The sequence below is a fragment of the Typopeltis vanoorti genome, chromosome 6 (assembly GCF_054136105.1).
Source record: "Typopeltis vanoorti isolate ZY-2024b chromosome 6, IOZ_Tvanoo_1.0, whole genome shotgun sequence".
Classification (NCBI taxonomy): Eukaryota; Metazoa; Arthropoda; class Arachnida; order Uropygi; family Thelyphonidae; genus Typopeltis; species Typopeltis vanoorti.
In genome coordinates, this window is record NC_143554.1 from 36,182,057 (window position 1) to 36,206,113 (window position 24,057).

Sequence of the window (24,057 nt, forward strand, 5' to 3'; positions counted from 1 at the left end):
ATTGTTTTATTGTTCTTTTCCATATTTTAATAATCTAATCAATATAAATATATAATAGAGTTCGAGAGATAAGCTGCATCCCTGTCTGACACCTTGATTTATTTCAATCTCTTCTCTTAATTATTACCTAACTGTAACTGTATTTTTATATAAACTTTGTATAGATTGTACCAAATGTAATGGATATCCTTGTTTTTTCATTGTCCATAGTTCTTCTCTCTGCATTTTATCAAAAGCTTTCTCATAATTTGTAAAGGCCATATGAGTCTCTAAATTAAATTTTCGTCTTTTTTTCAATAATTTGTTTTAGCACATGAATATTGTCTATATATGATCTTCCTTGTCTGAAACCATTTTGTTCTTCTGGGAGTAGATTGTTTACTATAAATTTTGTAACCTGTATTTTATACTTATTCCTGTGTAATTTCCACAATCAACTATGTCTCCTTTCTTAAATATAGATATAACCTTATCTTTTAACCAGTCTGATGGAACCTCACATTTCCTCTGAGAGTTATTTATTAATTTTAAGAATCTATGATGTGAATATTTTCTGCCATATTTTCAAAGCTCTGTATTTATGCCACTAATCTAGTTGATTTTTTATTTTTCGATTCCTTTATTGCTTATTTTAGTTCTTCCAGTTTTATTGGTTCTATATCAATGATGATTTCTTCATCATTATTTTCTGTTATTAAATTTAAGTCATAACATAAATTCTTATAATGTTCTATCCATTGTTTCTGTTGTGTTATGTTGATTTGTGCTATGTCTCTTTCTTCATTGTTTAATTTCCTTAATATTTTGTTGACTTTGTCGTTTCTTCTGTTTTATTAATAAATCTGCCCCAAGAAACTTGACAAGCTTTCTGTACTATGGTTTTTAGCTATATTTCTTTTGTTTTTGTATATTTCTTCTGTTTCCTTTGTATGTTTTTGAAGGAGTGATTTGTATGCCATTTGTTTTTTCTTTTATTTTGCTTTTTCTATATCTGTGTTCCAGATTTTTAATGTTTTTCCTTTTAATATTTTATTTTTCTTTCCAAGTATTTCAGAGGCTACTTTATGGATCATCTTTATTAAATTTTTCTATTCTTCTTTATCTTCGCTTATTTGAGCTTCTTTTAGGTAATCTGTTAATCATGATTGATATAGCATAGATTCTATAATTGGCGACTAGACTTGAACTTAAGTTTGTCTTTGGGTGGCCTAGTGCAGAAACCACCCAAAGATAGCTAAACTAGTGCAAACCAGCCTTCTCCTGAGACTACTGGCCTATGTGACTAATGGTGAAAGTTTATTTTTCACTTGGTTAGACTATAATAAATTTGTTTAATCCTTTATCCAAGTATGAGCAAACAAAAGTTTGCGCCTGAAAATATCTTCAGGACTGGGGTAAGGTAGTGCAACACTGGGCAACTCGTAGCAAAGGTGGAGCAAGCTAACATCACCCCTATCTCAGTATCTCCCATAATGCAAAACACATATCCTTACGGATATGTATAATGTTATGTATTAAGGGAAGGGCCACTAGCCAGACTAGTTTCGACCTTTATTGAAGTCTCTTCAGTGGGAGCCAGGCCCAGAAGTGGAGATACCAGGCAGAAGCAATGGCAAGGTCATCTTTACCTATAGGAGTTGCCAAAAGGTGTGCCACCTTTTTATTAAATTACTCTGGCAGGCAGAAGCAATGGCAAGGTTATCTTTACCTATAGGAGTTGCCAAAAGGTGTGCCACCTTTTTATTAAATTACTCTGGATTTAGAGAAAGATGTTGAAAGTTTATTTTTTCACTTGGTTAGACTATAATAAATTTAGTTTAATCGTTTATCCAAGTGTGAGCAAACAAAGTTTGCACCTGAAAATATCTTCAGGACTGGGGTAAGGTAGTACAACACCGGGCAACTCGTAGCAAAGGTGGACCAAGCTAACATCACTCCCATCTCAGTGTATTATAGTCTAACCAAGTGAAAAATAAACTTTCAGCATCTTTCTCTAAATCTAGAGTAATTTAATAAAAAGATGACACACCTTTTGGCAACTTCTATAGGTAAGGATGACCTTGCCATTGCTTCTGCCTGGTATCTCCACTTCTGGGCCTGGCTCCCACTGAAGAGACCTCAATAAAGGTCAAAACTAGTCTGGGTAGTGGCCCTTCCCTTTAATGCATAACATTATACAGATCCGCAAGGAGATGTGTTTTGCATTATGGGAGATACTGAGATAGGAGTGATGTTAGCTTGGTCCACCTTTGCTGCGAGTTTTCCGGTGTTGTACTACCTTACCCCAGTCCTGAAGATATTTTCAGGCACAAACTTTGTTTGCTCACACTTGGATAAAGGATTAAACTACATTTATTATAGTGACTAACGGCTGCTTATTGGAGGTTTAAAGGGACTTGAAAATGTTCCATGTATGATGTCTAGAGCAGGGTTTCTAGATTGTCTAATAAATAAATAAAATTCAAAGAATATATATATATATATATATATATATATATATATATATATATATATATATATATTTATCAAATTCATAAAAAGACAAAAAAAAAAAAAAAAATCTGTAGCTCACCCATACTACTAATGTACCAGAGGTTTACTATCTTTTTGGGAGTGGGAATCATATATAATATATGCAAATACTTATTTTTTATTTGTCACAAATACCAAACAGGTGCAGTTGTTATATCTCTGATGATTCATAAGTTTAATAACAAAAGGAAACATTATTAATGTTTCCTTTTGTTTATAGAAAATCTTATTAAAAATGTCTGAGATAGTACCACTAGTAATAGATCAGAAAGGGATAGTTAATATAAAGCATAAGGATTATGGGCCTTCGGGCATACTGCACTTATATGCACACTAATGCCAAAATCATTCAGAACAAGGGAGAGGAGTTTTTATCACTGGTTAGTTTTTCTTTACCAAAGGCTATTGGCATTAGCAAGATATGGCTGATAGGTCTGTATTTAGTGAGATAAAATGTGAAGACAGAATTTTCAGGGAGGATATCGAGAAAGGGATGGGAGGGAGCCGTATTGCTGGTGACCTGCAGCCAAAAAAAGAGTTGGAGGTCAGTTATGGGGCTTCAGCTGTGGGTACATAGACTGGAAGGAGGAAAGGACACATGGGACGAAGAAAATTGAATTTATTCACTTCATCATCACAAACCATGGGCACAATGCCTGTTGGCATCTGATTTCTCCTTCACTATCTTCTTCCACATTTCTTTGTCCAGTGCATAGTGTCTCAGTTTCTGTAACCCCATTCACGCCAATCCTTTATATCATCTATCCATTCTCTGTATGGTCTACCTCTTCTGTTTACACTATCCATAATACCATGTCTTTATCTTCTTAACCTCGCTCATTTTGCAGATATATCCAAATAATTGCAGCTTCCATTATATAATTTTCTGCATTAAATTCTCCTTTGGTTGTATCTTCTGATAGAGCTCTTCTTTTGTGATTTTTTGTACTCATCCTATCCTTAGAATCTTCCTGTAACATATTCCTGTAATCTTCCTGTAATTTATTCACTTACTAAGGAATAATTGCCTAAGACAGCAAGTATTAAAAGCTACAAGGGGTTTTCTAATACTGAATCTAGTAATTGCATTAGAATTTTTTTTTGTGACCAAGATGACTACATTGCCAACAGTCATGGGGAGGGAGTGATCATGCAGTCTTGACATGGGAGGTGGCTAAATGTGTGAATTTTCAGTTAACTTTAATCCCTGGCTCATAGATAGTGTTTCAGCACTGTGTCTATTCTACAGGTACCTCTATGGTTTCCATGGTTAATGCTCCACTGAATTGGTAACTGTCATTCTTCCACTTTCTGCTGCACTTGTTAATACAAGAGCAGCAGCTGCCCAGTATCTTTTTACTGTGCCATTGCAAACACACTGAACCTGCTTCTCCTCTTCATCTTTTATTCTGCCCACCTCTATCCTCTGGAACAAATTTCCTCATGAAGTATTCCCAAACAACTAGAGCCTGCATCTATTCAAAATAAAAATCAATGATCTTCCATTTCAGTCCTCATCTGCATCCACACACAGGACTAATGTGCTCATAGGTCTCCCAACCTCTCATGTATGGGAGAGTTATATACAGAAGTACAGAGCAGTTAATTATGACAAACTCAGAAAACTGTTTAGAGCAGTAACATGGTATGAGAAACTGTAAGGGTTGATGTTGACAGTGCATAGGAGGAAATAATAATATTCATATGGGGTTCCCCCCTTTTCCCCCATCCCTTGGGAGAGGGGACAGGCAGGTTGAGCCTGCCTAATGAAGGATTATATATATATATATATATATATATATATATATATATATTTTTTTTTTTATGACTGTAGATCCATGTGTGTTCACAGGGTCTATGGGGTTTGCCTTTTCTGAGGGATGAAAAAAATCTAGTTTTCAGGTGGAAAAATCCTCTACCTCTGTATGAGACTGGCTAGCTCACCTTTAGTTGAAGGAGAAGACCAGATAAAGGTTCCTCACATCATAGCTGGGAATCGAACCTGTTTCTTTCTGACCTATGAGCCTCCGCAGCTCATTCGGTATAGCTGAAGCCCTTTGGTTTTATGTTGTGTGCTATTACTGTTTAAAAAAAGTAATAGCACACCTAGAGATAGGAGGATAGATCATGGAAGTTGAATGAATAGCATCATTAAGCAGGAGCCATAAAATAGGAAAGTTTGTGGAGAAAATTTAAAGAAAAAGTTATTAGCGTGATTAATACAAAGCACATCCCTAAAGGGTGACCAGTATGGTAAGGAAGGCAAAATCAGAATATTGGAAGAAATTAACTATGCAAATCAAAGATAATCCTAAAGCATTCTTTCTGTATGTGACAACTAAAAGGGATAATGATTACAGCAGAATAAATTTTTAAATGCTCATAGTAAGGAGGTAACTGAAGGCAAAAATAATTGAATTACTGAGTGATCACTTTGCAAAGGTATGTTATCCAGGTGGAGATGCTGAAGTAACAAGGATGGTAGGGACTGATGTTAAAAGACAGGTAGATGAACTTGAGGTGCATAGGATATTACATGATCTTGATGAGAATGCAACTGTGGGATTATATGGTATATCAGCTTGTGTATTATTATTATTATTATTATTATTATGTGACACCTCCAGGGAGTCCTAAGACTCATCGAGGGAAAGTGTGCCAACAGCATTGAACGATTGAACCCCACCCAAATACTACCCACGCTTAAACTTGCTTAAGCTGTTAGTAGCAGAGGCTCTACCAATCGACCAACCTTTACAAGAATGTGTTAGGGACTTGGTAGTGCTTTTGACCAGTTTGTTTAATTTAAGTTCCAGCTTTGTGTGAATCCCAAGAGAATGGAAACAGGGGAAAGTTCCATTGCATAAAAGGAGATTCCATGACTGAGGTAGCAGATTATCAGCTGATCAGCATCTCAGGAAGGGGAAGGTCAAAGTATTTGAGTGGTTGGTTAAGGAAGAAATCCACTCATGGTTGGATTGGAATGGGATACTGTATGGAGGGCAACATGTTTTTGTGAAGGGTAGGTCATGCTACAGTAACCAACTCACTTTTTATAATAAAGTGACAGCTGAGTTAGATAAAGGTAATGACTACACAGTATACTATTGCTGGACTTTGCACAAGTTTTTGACAAGATACCATATGAAATTCTGTTACATAAATTTCAGCAAGTGTGGACAAATATGATATTAGTGATGTGGATTAGAGGGTAGCTGATGATTAGATATCAGAGAGCAGTTTATTCGGGAGTAGAGTGTAGTAGAAGGTGTGTGGCTAGCAGCATGCCATAGAACTCTGTGCCAGGACCACTGCTGTTTAATTTGTACTTTAATGATATAAAAAATGATCTGAGTGGAAATATTCAGTTGTTTATTGATGATAAAAAATTGGATAGAGTAAGAGTAATCATCAGTAAAAATAGTGCTGATATCTTACAAGATGATTTAAATAAACTTGCAATATGGGCCATTTTCTGTGGCCTATACTGCAAATCTATTTACAAATGATTTAAATAGACTTGCAGTATGGGCCAAGGAAAATGGTTATTACATTCATGTGGCAAAGTATAGGTCATGCATTGTGGAGTATAGTACAATCTGTTTACTACTTTGATGGAACTGAACTCCAGGGAATTGATGAAGCCAGGATTTGGAAGTGTTGGTGGATAAAGAGTTGAAGTGCAGAAGGTATATTGCAAAAGTGGCTACAATATCAATATCTCATAGAATTACCTAGTTATTGAAGAAAACATCCTGAAAGCAGAGATACGGAGATTATTATGCCTCTTTACAAGATCTTGAAAGGCCAATCGGGTTTCTTGGGCTGAGAAAGAGGTGGGAGGATACACAGGTGAGTAACCAAGATGGTGGCTGATTTATGGAATGCTCCTTATGAGCATGTTTGAAGATTTGTGGGCTATAGAAATTGCTTGATAGACAGAAAAAGGGATGATATGATAGAGACATGATGGTTTTTATAGTATTGATATAAAGGAAATTTTTCAGTAGAAGACTGTTTGGGGGGGGGGGGTAGAATTATGGATCATGCTTGGAAATTGCGCAAGAGTATGGTTAGCGTCAGTGTTGAGAACTAGATCTTTTTGCTTGGAAAGTGGTGAATGAGTGAAATAGGTTGCTAGAGTCTGTTTTAGGTGTGCTATGTCAGTGAATGAGTTAAAAGCTAAATATGACAGATATTATGTGAATTATTATTACGGGCAACTTCAAGGAGTCGACAGACTCATCGAGGGAGGCCCTAACATCTTTGTCAAGGACAACTATTCGACATTCGCACAATATCTATCATAACTCGCCTTGAACTCAAGGCGAGGTATGATAGATACTGTATATGATAGGCAGCATATTCCACTTATTCACCACTCTCCAAGTAAAAAAACCTAGTTCTAACACCCTTGATAACCACACTCTTGCCCAGCTTCCATGGATAGCCCCTAGTCCTTCCACCATCAGTGCTATTCTCAAAAATATCTTCTGAATTAATCTTAATCTTGGTGGCGCTAGTGTCGCCATAGCACGTGGCGGTGAATTTGAGCTGTGCTGAAGAAAGTGATTTTTAATCGGTGAATAGTTCTTTTTTCGACGTTTTTGAGTGCTAAATTGTTTCTCTGGAATACGAGTGTACTTAAGTGGTTGTTTTTTGAAGTTAGTTGTTGTCGTGATATTGTGTATTTTGGTTACCTAGATGACGGGGTCAGATGCACAACGGTGGAAGACAAGATGAAGCTAAGTTTTCATTACTGTATTTAGTTTTATTTCATTTTATTTCGTGTACTTAATGTTTTGTTTTGCTTGTAATTGTTTCTACTTATTTATTTATACTCCCTAATACTTATTTAGCATTTATTTTTGACACTAATTAGTGACACTATTTTGAATAATTAACGATTATGCTAGTAGTCTCTCGACAGTAACGAATAATGGCGGATTCAGCTGCAGTCGCTAATGGCGTGTCACCAAGTCCTCAGTAAATATCTCAGTAACTGTCTGCAACAAGGACAGTTACTGAGATATCTACTGCACTTTATGCACACATGCACCCCCCCCCTCACTTGCGACATGTATGCGTCTCGGGAATTGGATATCTGGCTTGTGAGGGGGGGGGGTGCATGTGTGCATAAAGTGCAGGCAGTGGGAGGAAATAAATGCAGTAGATATCTCAGTAACTGTCCTTGTTGCTCCAGGAACGGGAAATGAATACCGGAAGATGAGTAGTGTGATAGGAGAGAATAAAGAAAAAAAATATGAATGAGAAAATAATAGTTGATAGTGTAGAAGGCGTGTAAGTGACTGTGAAAGTTTAGGAGATGGTTTTGTTTGAGAGAGTGAATTTCAATTAATAGTGACTGACCTGCAGAGGGAGATATAGGAGCTGAAAGAGGAGGTGGAATGTCTTGGGAGAAGTATGAAAGATGAGATTAGGAGAATGGAAGATAAATGCAAGGCAAATCAGAGTAGGGGAGAGAGAGAGTGTTTTGGGAATGATAGGAGAGGAAAGAATGGAATTGGATGTGGAAATGGAGAGAATGGAAACAGTAGGAGAGAGAGGTATGGGAGTGCTAGAAGAGGAGAGAATGGAAACAGTAGAAGAGAGGGAATGAGAGAGGTATGGGAATGCCAGAAGAGGAGAGAATGGAAACAGTAGGAGAGAGGGAATGAGATAGAGGTATGGGAATGAAAGAAGAGGAGAAAATGGAAACAATAGGAGAGAGGGAATGGTAAGAGGTATAATGTATGAGGACTCAATGATCTGTGGTGTTCAAGATAGGATACGTGATGAGTGTTTGCCTGGCTTTGGCAGTTAAGAGAGGTGAAAGGGTGGATGACATGATTGTGATGGTGAGAACAAATGACTTGAGTGGTGGTATCAATAGGGCAGCGAGAGATATGAGATTCTTGCTTGAGGTGGTACGAATGAAGACACAGAGAGGAAAGATAGTGTGTGTGTTGCCTACGTATGATAATGACGAGCTGAGCAGAAGAGCAGTAATATTGAATGACATAATAGCTAGAATGTGTGACAAGAGAGGACTGGAATATGTGGATGCTTGGAGTGTATTTGAGGATGGAGAGGAATTGTATGCGAGAGACCGCTTACATTTGAATGAAGAAGGATGTAGGCATCTGGAGAGATTGCTGTTCTGAACATGTCAGTGTGTCCCAGGGAGGATGATAGCAGGGGTGGCCTCTTGTGGGAATGGATACTTGGGAGAAGGGAGACGATGTCAGCTAACACTGAGCCCAGTGGAGTCTTGAGGGGATAATGCTGGGTATAGAAACAATGGCATTTATATGCTTTATACTAATGCCAGGAGTATCTGGAATAAGGGAGAGGAATTGGGGGGCACAGATAGTATCAGCCTGGTCAAAAATTATTGGGATCACTGAGATGTGGTTGACAGAAGAGGATATAATAACAGGAATAGAAGTCACTGGGTATACAGCATTTTTCGGCAGGATAGGAAGGGAAAGCGTGGTGGTGGTGGAGTACTGCTTATGATAAGTGACGACCTATGTCCTCTAAGAGTGGAAACTTTGAAATGCAGTGGCACTACTGATTTTGAAAGCATATGGTGTGAGGTAGAGGTGGACAAGACAGGATATTTAGTGGGGTGTTGCTACAGACCCAGGAGCACGGAGGGTGGGGACCAGGAAATGTTTAGACAGTTGAGTTTGGCAAGTGCAAGAAGAATGATTGTTATGGGAGATTTTAACTACAGTATTATAAACTAGGGAGAGGAAGATGCATGTAGCAATAAGGGAATCGAATTTCTACAATTCTTAAGACACAAATGTCTTAGGCAACATGTAATAGAGGGAACAAGAGGTTCAAGAATTTTGGATTTGGTTATAGCATCAGAAGAGTTGATAATAACTGAGATGACATCTCCCCCACCAGTTGGAGAAAGTGACCATATGGTTTTGACTTGGAAAACGAATAGACATTCAGGAGTATCAGAGAGACGGGAACGTATGTGGAATTATAAGGCAAGTGATTATAATAGTCTAAGACGTCAACTTGGGGAAGTTTCATGGAGTGAGGAATTGGAAGGCAAGGATATCATTAGTGCATGGAAAATTATGAAAGAATATTTGTTAGCAGCAATGGTAAGTTGTATACCACGAGTGAACAAGACAACACGATTTGGAGTAAAGTGGATGAGAAACAATATTAAACAGGAATTGCATGCGAAAAAGAGGCTATGGAAGAGATATAAGACAGGTGAAGAGAAGATGCATGAAGAGAATAAGACCCAGGCCAGAAGAGTGACTAGTATGATAAGGAAGACGAAACTGGAATATGAGAGGAGATTGGCCCTAAGATCCAAAGAAAATCCTAGGGAATTTTTTAGATATGTGGCCAGTAGGAGGAGAAATGACTGTGGAAGAATGATATTGTGGGATAAAAATGGGAATAGAGTGACTGATGTAGAGGATATAGTGGAATACTCCAATAAAGTGTTCAATGAACACTTTATTGGGGTATTTCATCCTGGAGGAGTCGGTTTTAATGCAAGAGGGATTGGGCAGGTTCGAGGTTTAGAGGTACAGGAGGAGAGTGTGTTTCAAATACTGAGTACTCTGGATGTCAGTAAAGCTGTGGGACTGGATGATAGAATGTGCTAGGGAACTGACAGTGCCTTTGGCCTCACTTTTCAATGAAAGTCTGGCTGCAGGAAAGGTGCCCATGGAATGGAAGGAAGGTAAGATAGTGCTATCTTACCTTCAGTCTGCTATTTATTCCAGTCTGCTACAGCCATTGCATAAGGGCGATAGCAGACTGGAAGTATTTAATTATAGGCCAGTTTGTGTGTCATCAGTAGTTAGTAAGATCTTGGAGAAAGTAGTGAAGGACCGTATACAGCATTGGGCAGATGAGAGTAATGTTATCTGTGAGAGTCAACATGGATTTGTGAAGGGGGCACTCTTGTTTTAGCAATATGCTAGTCTTTTATGATAAAGTTACAAGAGCATTAGATGAGGGAAAGGCATATACTGCCATTTTCTTAGACTTAGTGAAGGCATTTGACAGGGTGCCACATGATAAGCTGTCCGATAGGTATCAGAGAGTTGTGTATGGTGGGGCAGCTTCAAAGAAGCAGAGAGTTACAAGTGGGTTCCCACAAGGCTCAGTACTGGGTCCTATATTGTTTAACCTTTATACTTGCACTATTACTAATAACCCTTCCCAGCTTTGCATTATCCGCAAACAACTGAATATCCCCTTGCAATCCACTGACAATGTCATTGATATAAAGGTTAAACAAGAGGATTTGAATAAATGAATGGGAGTGTCAGTTTAATGCAGCAAAATGTAAGGTCTTGAGGTTTGGGAAACATCGATGGGACACTGCATACTCTATGGGAGGAGTTATACTGGAGGAAGTAGGGGAGACAAGAGATCTGGGGTTGATGATTGAAAGAAACCTGAAATTTAGGGGACATATTGCAAAGGTGGTGAAGGTAACACAGAGGATTGCTGCTATTATGAGAAGGACACTGACCTGCAGAGATAAGAGGGTTATCATTCCGTTGTATAAGTCTCTGATCAGACCACACTTGGACTATTATTCTCAGATTTGTTCCCCAGGATTTGAAGAGGATAAATTAACTGTGGAAAAGGTGCAAATGTGGATAAGAAAGATGGGTTTAGGACTGTAAAATGATAGTTATGAGGATCGGCTGAGGGAATGTGGACTGCAGAGTTTGGTGGATAGTAGAAGGAGAGGTGATATGATTGAGACTTTTAAACTGTTGAGAGGTGGTTACAGAGTTGACACTGGGGAGTTCTTTTGCTTGGTTGAACAGCGGGAAGGAGTGATGACAAGAGGCCATCCCTGGAAGTTACGAAAGGAAACTGTGAGCAAGAGGGTGAGGAGTGGTTTCTTTGCATGGAAGGTGGTTGAACCATGGAATGCATTGCCTGATGGAGTGGTGAGAGCGAGAACGGTCACTGAGTTTAAGGAGTGGTATGACTTTGTGTTTCTTAGGAAGGGACCGCCCACGATGAGTCTTTTGACTCAATGGAGGCCTGAATAATAATAATAATTATTATTATTCAAACATCTTCAGTAATTTGAATGTCTCAATCATATCATCCTTTTTATGCCTATCAACCAATTTCTGCAACCCACAAATCTTCAACCTGTTCTCATAAGGTTCATTCCATAGACCTGCTATCATCTTGGGCACTCGTCTCTGGATCCTCCCCACCTCCTCCCCATCAAGAAGAAACCCTGGCACCCAAATCTGGGCACAGTAGTCTAGATGGGGTCTTATGAAGACTCGATACAGAGGAACAATAACCTGTTTGTCTCTCCTTGTTAAAGTATTTTTCAACTACCAAGTGATTTGATGAGCTGATTTAGCCACTTTTGTGATGTGTCCCCTATCCACCAGTACTCCCAAATCCTGGAGTACAGTTCCATCAATGTGTTATACTGCTGCTAATCTTTTCACCCCAAAATGCATAACGTTACACTTTGCCACATTAAATTGACATCCATTCTCCTTAACCCAATCCTCCGAACTATCCAAATCATCTTGCAAAATTTTGACATCCTGTGCACTCACTATTGCTCTACCCAACTTTGCATCATCAGCAAACAAATGAACACTTCCTCTCAGATCCTTTCCTATATCATTAATGAACAAATTGAAAAGCAGTGTTTCAAGAACAGAACCCTGCAGCACACCACTAGTCACAGGCCGTCTTTTGGACTCTACTCCTCAAAAAACCACTCTCTGATATCTCTCAATCAACCGCACTCCTCTCCATCTGACAACCCTATATCCATCCCCATATGCTGCAGTTTACTGATTAGAATTCCATGTGGTATCCTGTCAAAGTCCTTAGCAAGGTCCAGTAGAATCACTGTAAACCCATTACCCTTATCCAGTTCAGCCGTCACTGTTATAAAACGTGAGCAGATTATTGAGGAAGGCATGATCTACCCTTCACAAAACCATGCTGTCCCCCCATACAGTGTCCCATTTTCATCTATCCAATCCTGTATTTTTCTCTTGACTAATTTCTCCAAGACCTTGACAACGATTCATGATATGCTGATCGGTCGATAATTTACAACAGCAGTCTTGGAACCTCCTTTATGCAGTGGAACTATTTTCTCCTCTTTCCACCCCCCTCGGGACTAACTCAGACCTGAGACTGAAACGAAATGGTCAAGTGCACTGACAATTCTTTAGCCACTTCACGTACGACACGAGCTGGTATACCATCCAATCCCACAGATGTGTTGACATTGAGGTTTTGTAATAGACTATTCACCTCCACTTCATTCACCACAATTCCCTTATAAGCTGTTGGTTTCATTCATTCATTCCTGCAATGTCACCACCCTGATGATATACTCTTGAAAAGTACTCGCTCAGTAATTCAACTATATCAACTAATTCAGCTACCTCCCTGCCATCGGCATTCTTTAAAATCATTCTGCCATATATATTTTTTCTTTTATTTGCCACATATTAAAAAAACTGTTTGGGATTCTCTTTAGCATGCATGGCTAATGTTCTTTCATAATCTGCTTTTGCTTTTCTTACCACACTTGTTACCCTTCTGGCCTGCGCTTTATACCGTTCATGTGTCTGCCGGTCACCTTTCTCCTTAAATTCCCTCCATAGTTGTTTCTTTTTTTGCAGCTCAAGCTTAATGGTGTTATTCATCCATTTAACCCCTACTTGATTTATTGTTAGGACTCTAGGTATACAGTCAGCCATTGCCTCATGCAAACACTTGTAAACCGCCTCCCATGCACTGTCAACATCCAGGCCTTGCAGTTTTACATGCCATGGCATTGAACCAATCAAACTCCTAAGCTTGTCATACTTACTAACCCGATAATTCCACATGTACCCTGTCTTAATTGTAAATTCCACACCTTTTGCCACCTCCCAAGTCAAGACCCTATGATCACTCTCACCGATTGGTGGCGACATGGTCATATTCGTTACAGCCAAATTTTCAGATTCAGTTACTAGGTCAAGCACTCTCTGACCCCTAGTATTTTCCATTACATGCTGTTGCAGATAGTTATCCCTTAATAACTGCATAAAATCCAATTCCTTCCTCCCATATGTCCTCTCCTCCTTCCAATCAATGTTACCATAGTTGAAATCTCCCATAATAATTACCCTCCATCCACTCATTTCTTCTATTTGTTTATGCATACTATCTCCACCATCTCTTCCATCACCTGTATTTTATTCGCCCTGTCACTCCTGAACACACCATACCCCTTCACATTCTATCCCACTAGCTATATTATCTTCTGTCAGCCATGTTTCACTAATGCCAATAACCTGTGGCTTGGAAGTGCCAACCAAGGCCAAAAATTCTTCCTTCTTGTTCCTAATACTTCTGGCATTAGTATACATGAATTTCAGAAGCCCATTTGTCCAATCTCTATTCTGATGCCTTTTACTAACTATCCCATTCTGATTTGTTGTCCTTCGTACTCGCTTGGGCATATTGCATGCATTCATACACTCAACTGTTGTTTAGTGTTGATTAATTGTTGGTTAGTGCTTGGCGTGATGATCAGAGTCTCCCTCACTTAATTTATGTTGCCTCAGTAATAATAATAATTAATAATATGTATGTTATTTTCATGTTATCCAGTTTTGTAAATATCATATGTGAATATTCTCCCAGGATTAACTTTCAATTATAATAGATTATAATAGAAATATAATAGAAATCATGTTATAATAGAATAATTTAAAACAGGCAATTCACTGTGGAAATTTTTAACACACGCATTAAAGGTCTCAAGATTAGAATATAATTTAGTTTCATATTTATTACATTATTACTTACTAAATGGAAATGTTCTGATCATTCATTTCCAGTAAGGTTCATGAACTCATGCTTCCTCCACTTGATTTTTCTAAACTAAAGAATGACTTAATCAATTTAGAATCAAGAGCAAGAACATTGCTGCTTCAGGCACTCCGATGGGTAAGTATATACAAATTATTATTATTTTTTACTTGAATTACAGTAAAGTTTTGAGACTTTTTTTAATATAAATATAGTAACTGAATATACCTAGATACTAGTGGATTAAGTTTTTAAATGACGAATGAGTTCCATTCCCGAAAGTGAATTTCGTGATTTGAACATTTGTCTTATGAAGTTTCGTATTAGATTAACTCAGTTAAAAAAATTTTGAATGTTGGTTATTGCTTGGCGTGATAATCAGAATCCCCCCCCACTCACTTAGTTTGTTTTCTGTTTCTTATTAGATTAACTCAGCTTTTACAAATTATAATTAAAATCATTGGATAACAAGTATAAGTTCATTTACTTGTAAATCATTGGTATGAATGAATGTTAATAGTGAGTTAGATAGCTGCCGAAATATTTAATAGGATATTGTTATAGGCCTGGAAATATTAAGACAGATCGGTTTGATGTTGAAAGCTTTTCCACTTCGGTATACTAGAAATTGAAGATGCCAAGAAATTATATTCTTGGCAACTGATGTGAAGTCATTAGCCTCTACATACAAGTAGTCCAGTTGTGGTGCAACTTGTTATTATTATTGTTATTATTGTTCCGGTAACTCCAAGGAGTCAACAGACTCATCGAGGGATGCCCTAACATCATGTCAAGAACAACTATTCGACATTGACACAGTATCTATCATACCTTGCCTTGAATTCATTCATGGTCGTAGCACCCACAACAGACTCTGGAGGCTTATTCCACTCATTCACCACTCTCCAAGTAAAAAACCTAGCTCTAACACCCTTGTCAACCACGCTCTTGCCCAGTTTCCATGCCTGGCCCCTAGTCCTCCCACCACCAGTCATATTTTCAAAAATATCTTCTGGATCAATCTTATAGAAACCCTTCAGTAATTTGAATGTCTCAATCATATCACCCCTCCTTTGCCTATCGTCCAATCTCTGCAACCCACAAATCTTCAACCTGTTCTCATAAGGTTCATTCCACAGACCTTCTATCATCTTGTTCACTTGTCTCTGAATCCTCTCCACTTCCTCCCCATCATGAAGAAACCCTGGTGCCCATAACTGGGCACAATAGTCCAGATGGGGTCTTATCAAGGCTCGATACAGAGGAACAACAACTTGTTTGTCTCTGCATGTTAAAGTATTTTTCAGAAGCCAAGTGATTTGATGAGCTGATTTAGTCACTTTTGCAATGTGCCCCCTAAACTTCAATCCCTATCCACCAACACTCCCAAATCCCTGGCCTCATCAATCTCCTGGAGTACAGTTCCACCAATGCGATATACTGCTGCTATTCTTTTCACCCCAAAGTGCATAACCTTACACTTTGCCACATTAAATTGACATCCATTTTTCCTAGGCCAGTCCTCCAAACTATCCAAATCATCCTGTAACATTTTGACATCCTGTGCACTCACAATTGCTCTACCCAACTTTGCATCATCAGCAAACAAGTGAACACTTCCTCTCAAATCCTTTCCTATATCATTGATGAACAAATTGAAAAGCAGTGGTCCAAGAACAGAGCCCTGCGGCACACCACTAGTCACAAGCCGTCTTTTAGACTCCACTCCTGCATAAACCACTCTCTGGTATCTCTCCTTCAACCACCCTCCTATCCATCTCACCAACCCTGTATCTATCCCCATCTGCTCCAGTTTTCTGATTAAGGTTCCATGTGGTAACCTGTCAAAGGCCTTGGCAAGGTCCAGTAGTATCACTGTAAACCCATTACCCCTATCCAGTTCAGCCATCACTGTGTTATAGAACGTCAGCAAGTTACTGAGGCATGATCTACCCTTCACAAAACCATGTTATCCCCCATACAATATCCCATTTTCATCTATCCAATCCTGTATTCTTTTCTTGACTAATTTCTCTAAGACCTTGACAATGATTCCTGATATGCTAATTGGTCGGTAATATACAACAGCAGTCTTGGAACCACCTTTATGCAGTGGAACTATTTTCCCCTCTTTCCACCCCCTCGGGACTAACCCAGACCCGAGACTCAAATTAAACAAAATGGTCAAGGGTACTGACAATTCTTTAGCTGCTTCTCGTACGACACGAGCTGGTATATCATCCATTCCCACAGATGTATTGACATTGAGGTTATGCAATAGACTACTCACCTCCACTTCATTCACCACAATTCCCATATAATCTACTGGTTTATTCATTTCTGCAATGTCACCACCTGGATGATATATTTTTGCAAAGTGCTCACTCAGTAACTCAACCATATCAACTGATTCAGTTACCTCCCTACCATCGGCATTCTTTAAAATCATTCTGCCATGTACGTTTTTCCTTTTACTTGCTACGTATCTAAAAAACTGTTTAGGATTCTCTTTAGCATGCATGGCCAATGTTCTTTCGTAATCCTTTTTTGCTTTTCTTACCACACTCGTTACCCTTCTGGCCTGCGCTTTATACCGTTCATGTGCCTGCCGGTCACCTTTCTCCTTAAATTCCCACCATAGTTGTTTCTTTTTTTGCAGCTCAAGTTTAATGGTGTTATTCATCCATATAACCCCTACCTGATTTATTATTCGGACTCTAGGTATACAGTCAGCCATTGCTTCATGCAAACACTTCTTAACTGCCTCCCATGCACTGTCAACTTCTAGTACTTGCAGTTGTACGTGCCATGGCACTGAACCATTCAAACTCCTAAGCGTGTCATACTTTCCAGCCCGATAATTCCACATGTACCCTGTCTTAATTGAAAATTCCACACCTTTAGCCACCTCCCAAGTCAAGACCCCATGATCACTCTCACCAATTGGTGGCAATGTGGTCATATTTGTTACAGCCAAATCCGCAGATATAATTACTAAGTCAAGCACTCTCTGATCCCTAGTATTTTCCATTACATGCTGTCGCAGATAGTTATCCCTTAATAACTGCATAAAATCCAATTCCTTCCTCCCGTGTGTCCTCTTCTCACTCCAATCAATGCGACCATAGTTAAAATCTCCCATAATAATTACCCTCCTTCCACTCATTTCTTCTATTTGCTTGTGCATACTGTCACCACCATCTTTTCCATCAGCTGGTCTATAGCAGCACCCAATTGTATATTTAGTTCTTCTAGCCACAATCTCACACCAAATGGCCTCAAATGTGCTCTTTTCTCTATCCTGCAATTCAACTTCTATTCTCCTTGGTTGTAGCTCATCAGCTATCATCAACAATACTCCTCCCCCTATTTTATTCTCCCTGTCATTCCTGAACACACTATACCCATCACATTCAATTTCACTAGCTATATCATCTACAGTCAGCCATGATTCACTAATACCAATAACCTGTGGTCTGGAAGTGCCAACCATTGCCAAAAACTCTTCCTTCTTGTTCCTAATACTCCTAGCATTAGTGTACATGAATTTAAGGCCCCCATTAGCCCCCACCCTACCTTGATGCCTTATATTAACTATCCCACTCTGATTTGTTGTCCTTATTCACTCGGGCATATTATATTCATACATTCAACTGCCTCCCTAAGGACTGTATATCTATCCTCCCCCCCTTAATAAATCTATTTTCCCTGAATTTGCACATCCACTACATTCAGCAACACTTTCTCAAGTCTCCTTACACCGTAACCATTCAAATGCAAGCCATCCATCTTATATTGATCCTTTCGCCCATCGAACTCATTCCACACATCCATAAATTCCACACCACTCGTCATACATAACCCACGCATAAAGTCATTCGCAATTATGGCCTTTTAAACATTTCACTGTCATACCGTGGCAAAAGACTAATCATTCTAACTCTCTCACTCTTTTCTTTTGCTACCTCAAACAATTCATTCAGGTCTTCTATCATTTCCATTTTATCTCCTTTCAAATCATTCATACCAGTCACAACAATCATTTCTTTCACCCCTTCCTTTTGCTCTCTAATAGACTCAGTTACATCCTTTGGTTGCACCAGGTTGGTACGATTTTGTCAAATCCTCTACTAACACACCTCGTACTAACGAATCTCCATACAGCACTCTATCCTTCATTTTGTTCATGTTCACACTCATACGCCTATTTTTCCTGTCATACTTTTTATTATTGGCTGGTTCATTCAGTCGACTTATGCTCATATGCTCTAGCTGCTGTTTTGCCCTTTGTATCGCACCATTCAACAATGCGATCTCACTCATTGCATCTATCTCATCGTTTTTATTCTCTGTAAAACCATTAATACTATCATTCACACTTTCTACATTCACACTCTCACAATTCTCTGCTACAACCTCGCCGTTTCTTGTCATATCCCTATTTTCTTCATTCTGAAGTTTGACAAAAATATCACACTCACGATCCGAAATACACTTCAATTCCTCATTCTCCCTACATTTTCTACACACATTCACTCCTTTATTATCATCTAACCACGCTCTGACCGCACTCCGTAAAGCATACATTTTGCAGATAGTACACTGAATCATCTCCTTTACATTACCGTTCTTGAAAGAAGATGGCGAACCATAATTACTGGCCGCCATTTTCCTTCGTACTGGAGCCATACTTACTAGTAACATATTTTATCAAATTATAAATTATAAACACCAAAAATACACAATCAGACGCACTAAGATACGCAAGGCAAACAAAACTACGCAATATTAAAGTAAATTTATCAACGATAACTGAAAATAACGCTTATCTTATCTTATCAGGAGCTTTCACGAACACTACACACTACGAATCCCTCTAGCAGTGACCCCGACATAGATTGTTATAAAACACTTTAGTACACTAACTACACTAATAAAACTACAATAATATACTAAAATTACACAATTAAATCTAACAAAATATTAATAAATCATCAGAAATCACAAATCTTTCAGGAGCTCTCCGACAGTACGTCCTTTCACCAGCTAGCCTCGACACCCCAACTTCAAGCACATCCTTTATCAAAGTGTAAGCAAGCAAAGTTTGTTCTTGAAGTTGCACCACAACTGGACTACTTGTATGTAGAGGCTAATAACTTCACATCAGTTGCCTTAATATCCCATAATACAATGCACATATCCTTGCAGACATGTATAATGCTATGTATTATGGGAAGGGCCACTACCCAGACCTGTTTCAATCTTTATTGAGGTGAAAAGTAAAGGGTTGCTCATCATAGGCCTAGAGTAGTTAGTATAGGGCTGCAAGAGAGCCTGATAGTAACTGGAGAAAGAAAAGACAGATAGATAGCATGAGATATAAAGAAAAGGCCTCAGCTCTTTTATATCATCACATAGCCAAAAGATATCAGTTTTCCTTTTTTATCAATTACTCATATTGTGTATACAACCAAAAGATCAACTGAAACTGAAGCACAAAGATGATACCCAGATGGTCAGACTACCTTGAGTTGGCCTTCTCTGCCTGGGATTGCTTTCCAGTCATCCCTGCAATTGACTATAAGACCACATCAAATTAAGAGGATGGAACTATTTAAAAAACCTCTCATAGCAAGAAAAGACAGAATTTTATCTACCCCTAGTGAATATTGCATAATGTGGGTGGTCTACACCAGTGTTTCTCAACCGCCGGGCCATGGTCCGGTACCAGGCCCTGGCATCAATTATACTGGGTCACGAGAAGTTCTGGAATTTGTCATTTTAGTGTTTTCTAAGCATTTTTCATGAATAAATATTTTATATTGGAAATATTCTGAGGAGAATAATATTCATGAATGTGTCAAAAAGCTCAGACCCAGAACATCTGAATAAATCTGTGTAGCAAATGTCAGTGACCAAGCTGCTTATTTTTAAACATGGAAGTATTCATGAATTATTGTCAATTTTCACACATCGAAATCTTTCAACATTTAGGAAAGGAAATACCGCTGTTTATGACCAGTCATAAAAGTTGCCTGCAAGCTAATTACAACAATGGGCAGCGTATCCTCTTTTCTCAAAACTGAACGAAATAACATCTAGATTTAGATATTTAGATATTTTAATAATTAATAATATTTAGATATTTACTATATTTCATTATTTAGATATTCAGCAGGGGATTTCAGCTGTGCTGAAAAAAGTGCTTTTTTAATCGGTGAATACTGTGACTTCTGTCGAAATTTGTGCTACATTGTTTTTCTGTAATACAAGTCTCCTTCAGTAGTTGTTTTTGGAGTTAGTTGTTGTGTCTATATTGTGTATTTTTGGTTATCGAGAAGACGGGTTCGGAATGAGATGCATAGCGGTGGAAGAGAAGACGAAGATAACATAAGTTTTCATTATTTAGATATTTAGTATACTTAAATATGTTTTATACTTATAGTTATGCCTATAGTTATACTCACTTATACTTATTTAGTGTTTAGTTGTAATAGTTCCTCGACAATATTTTGAATAATGACGGCAGCAGCAGCTAAATTGCAAATGCCGTATCACCAAGTCCTCCCCATTTAAGGACCCTATTTTGTATGATATAATAAGGGATTTTGTAGCATGCAGGACTTGTGGAATGTATGCATCCCAGCAGTTGTATATGTGGCAGGTGAGAGAAGGGGGAAAATACGTATATGTGCAATGGGAAGAACTTGGTGAGTTAGAGATGACTATAACTGACCTCGTTAAGTCAGAGGCAGGAGATTCTCCATGTAGAGAGATGAGTGGTATGATAGAGGGCGAGAATAGCGAGAGAAATATGAATAAAATAATGAGAGTGGGGAGTGTGGAAAGATGTATAGGTTAGAATAGGAATAGAAGGTATAGGTTAGAATAGGAGCAGTAGAAGAGAGGGAATGCAAAAGAGTTATGGGAAGGATAGAAGAAGAGAGAATAGTAACAGTAGAAGAGAGGGAATGCGGGAGAGTTATGGGAAGGAGAGAATAGCAACAGTAGAAGAGAGGGAATGCGGGAGAGTTATGGGAAGGAGAGAATAGCAACAGTAGAAGAGAGGGAATGAGAGAGAGTTATGGGAAGGATAGAAGAGGAGAGAATAGCAACAGTAGAAGAGAGGGAATGCGAGAGAGTTATGGGAAGGATAGAAGAGGAGAGAATAGCAACAGTAGAAGAGAGGGAATGCGAGAGAGTTATGGGAAGGATAAAAGAGGAGAGAATAGCAACAGTAAAAGAGAGGGAATGAGAGAGAGTTATTGGAAGGATAGAAGAGGAGAGAATAGGATAAGTGGAAGAGAGTGAATGAGAAGAATGCGAGGGAGCACTGGAACCAGGGATAGAGTGATGTCAGGAAGGCATGTAAGTAGGGGAACACAGAGAGAAAGTGTATGGGGATTCAATGATCCATGGTGTACAAGATAGGATGCGTGAGGAGTGTTTGCCTGGAGGAACGATAGAAAGTGTGGCTATGGCAATTAAGAGGGGTGAAAGGGTGGATGAGATGATTCTGATGGTGGGAACAAATGACTTGAGAGGTAATGTAAATTGGGCAGCAAGAGATATGAGATTCTAGCATGAGATTGTAGAAAGAAGATACAGAGAGGAAGGATGGTGTGCGTGTTGCCTAGGTATGATAGTGACAAGCTCAACAGAAGAGCAGTAATATATGAATAACATAATAGCTACAATGTGTCAGAAGAGAGGATTGGAATATGTGGATGTTTGGAGGGCGTTTGAGGACAGAAAGGAATTGTATACAAGAGACCGCTTGCATTTGACTGAGGAAGGACGTAGGCATCGGGAGAGATTGCTTTTCTGAACGAATCGATGTATTAATGCAGGGAAACTAGAATGCCCAGGATGTATGCTAGCAGGGATGGCCTCTTGTGGGAATGGGTACTTGGGAAAAGGGGGGAACGACATCAGGTAACGCTGAGCCCAGTGGAGTCTAGAGGGGAAAATGCTAAGTATAGAAACAGTGGCATTTTTATGCTTTATACTAGTGCCTGGAGTACCTGGAATAAAAGAGAAGAATTAGTGGTGCTGATAGCATCAGCCTGGCCACAGATTATTAGGATCACTGAAATGTGGTTGACAGAAGAGGATATGATAACAGGAATAGAAGTAGCAGGGTACAGCATTTTTCAGCAGGATAGGAAGGGAAAGCATGGTGGTAGAGCACTGCTTATGATAAGTAACTACTTATGTCCTATAAGAGTGGTGGCTTTGGAAGGCAGTGGCACTAATGATTTTGAAAGCATATGATGTGAGGTAGAGGTGGGCAAGACAGGATATTTAGTGGCGTGTTGCTACAAACCAAGGAGCACAGATGTGGGGACCAGGAGATGTTTAGACAGTTGAGCTTGGCAAGTGCAAGAAGAATGATTGTTATGGGAGATTTTAACTACATCAATATAAACTGGGGAGAGGAAGATGCATGTAGAAATAAGGCAATGGAATTTCTGGAATTTTTGATGGACAAATGTCTTAGGCAACATGTAATAGAGGGAACAAGAGGTTCACGAGTTTTGGATTTGGTTATAGAATCAGAAGAGTTGATAATAAGTGAGATGACAACTCTCCCACCAGTTGGAGAGAGAGTGACCATGTGGTTTTGACTTGGAAGATGAATAGACATGCAGGAGTTTCAAAGAGATGGGAACATATGCAGAATTATAAGGCAGTTGATTAAAATAGTCTTAGATATCAACTCGGGGAAGTTTCATGGAGGGAGGAATTGAAAAGCCGGGATATCATTAGTGCTTGTGAAATTGATCAGCAATAGTAAGCTTATTCCACGAGTGAAGAAGAGGACACAATTTAGTGTAAAGTGGATGACAAACAATATCAAGCAGGAAATGCAGGTGAAAAAGAGATTATGGAAGAGATATAAGAAGAAGGGTGGAGAGCAGATGCATGAAGACATAGTATGGTGAGGAAGGCAAAACTGGAAAATGAGACGAGATTGGCACTAGGATTCAAAGAAAAATCTTAGGGAATTTTTTAGCTATGTGGCCAGAAGGAGGAGAAATGATTGCGGAACAATGACGTGGGATAAAAATGGAAATAGTGGCTGATGCAAAGGACATAGTGGAATTTTTCAATGAACACTTTATTGGAGTATTTCATTCTGGAGGAGTAAATTTTAATACGAGAGGGGATAGGGCAGGTTCGAGGTTTAGAGGTGCAGGAGGAGAGTGTGTTCCAAATACTGAGTACCCTGGATGTCAGTGAAGCTGTGGGACTGGATTTTATTTCACCACAGGTTTTGAGAGAATGTGCTAAAGAACCGACAGCTCTGTTTACTTGGGTTTTCAATGAAAGTCTGGCAATCTGAAAGGTACAATGGCACTATCTTACCTTCCTTCCTTTCCTTGGGAAAGGAAGGAAGGTAAGATAGTGCCATTGCATTAGGGTATTAGCAGACTGGATGTGTCTAACTATAGGCCAATTTGTGTTTCATCAGTAATTGTTAAGATCTTGGAGAAATTAGTGACGGACCATATACAGCATTGGGCAGATGAGGGTAATGTTATCTGTGAGAATCAACGTGGATTTGTTAAGGGGTGCTCTTGTTTTTGTAATATGATTGGCTTTTATAATAAAGTTACAAGAGCAGTAGATGAGGGAAAGGCATATACTCCCATTTTCTTG

General features: G+C 38.8%; 1 protein-coding gene across 5 annotated transcripts in view; it reads left to right on the forward strand.

Annotated features, from left to right (window-relative positions):
* The window catches only part of LOC150105383 (lisH domain-containing protein ARMC9-like), a 694,238-nt gene that overhangs the window by 252,616 nt on the left and 417,565 nt on the right, over nt 1–24,057 (forward strand). For all 5 annotated transcript variants that reach the window (XM_090394755.1, XM_090394754.1, XM_090394756.1 and 2 more), the window contains exon 11: nt 14,424–14,532. In XM_090394755.1, the coding sequence (XP_090250881.1) occupies nt 14,424–14,532 (109 nt within the window). The remainder of the gene's footprint in view (nt 1–14,423; nt 14,533–24,057) is intronic.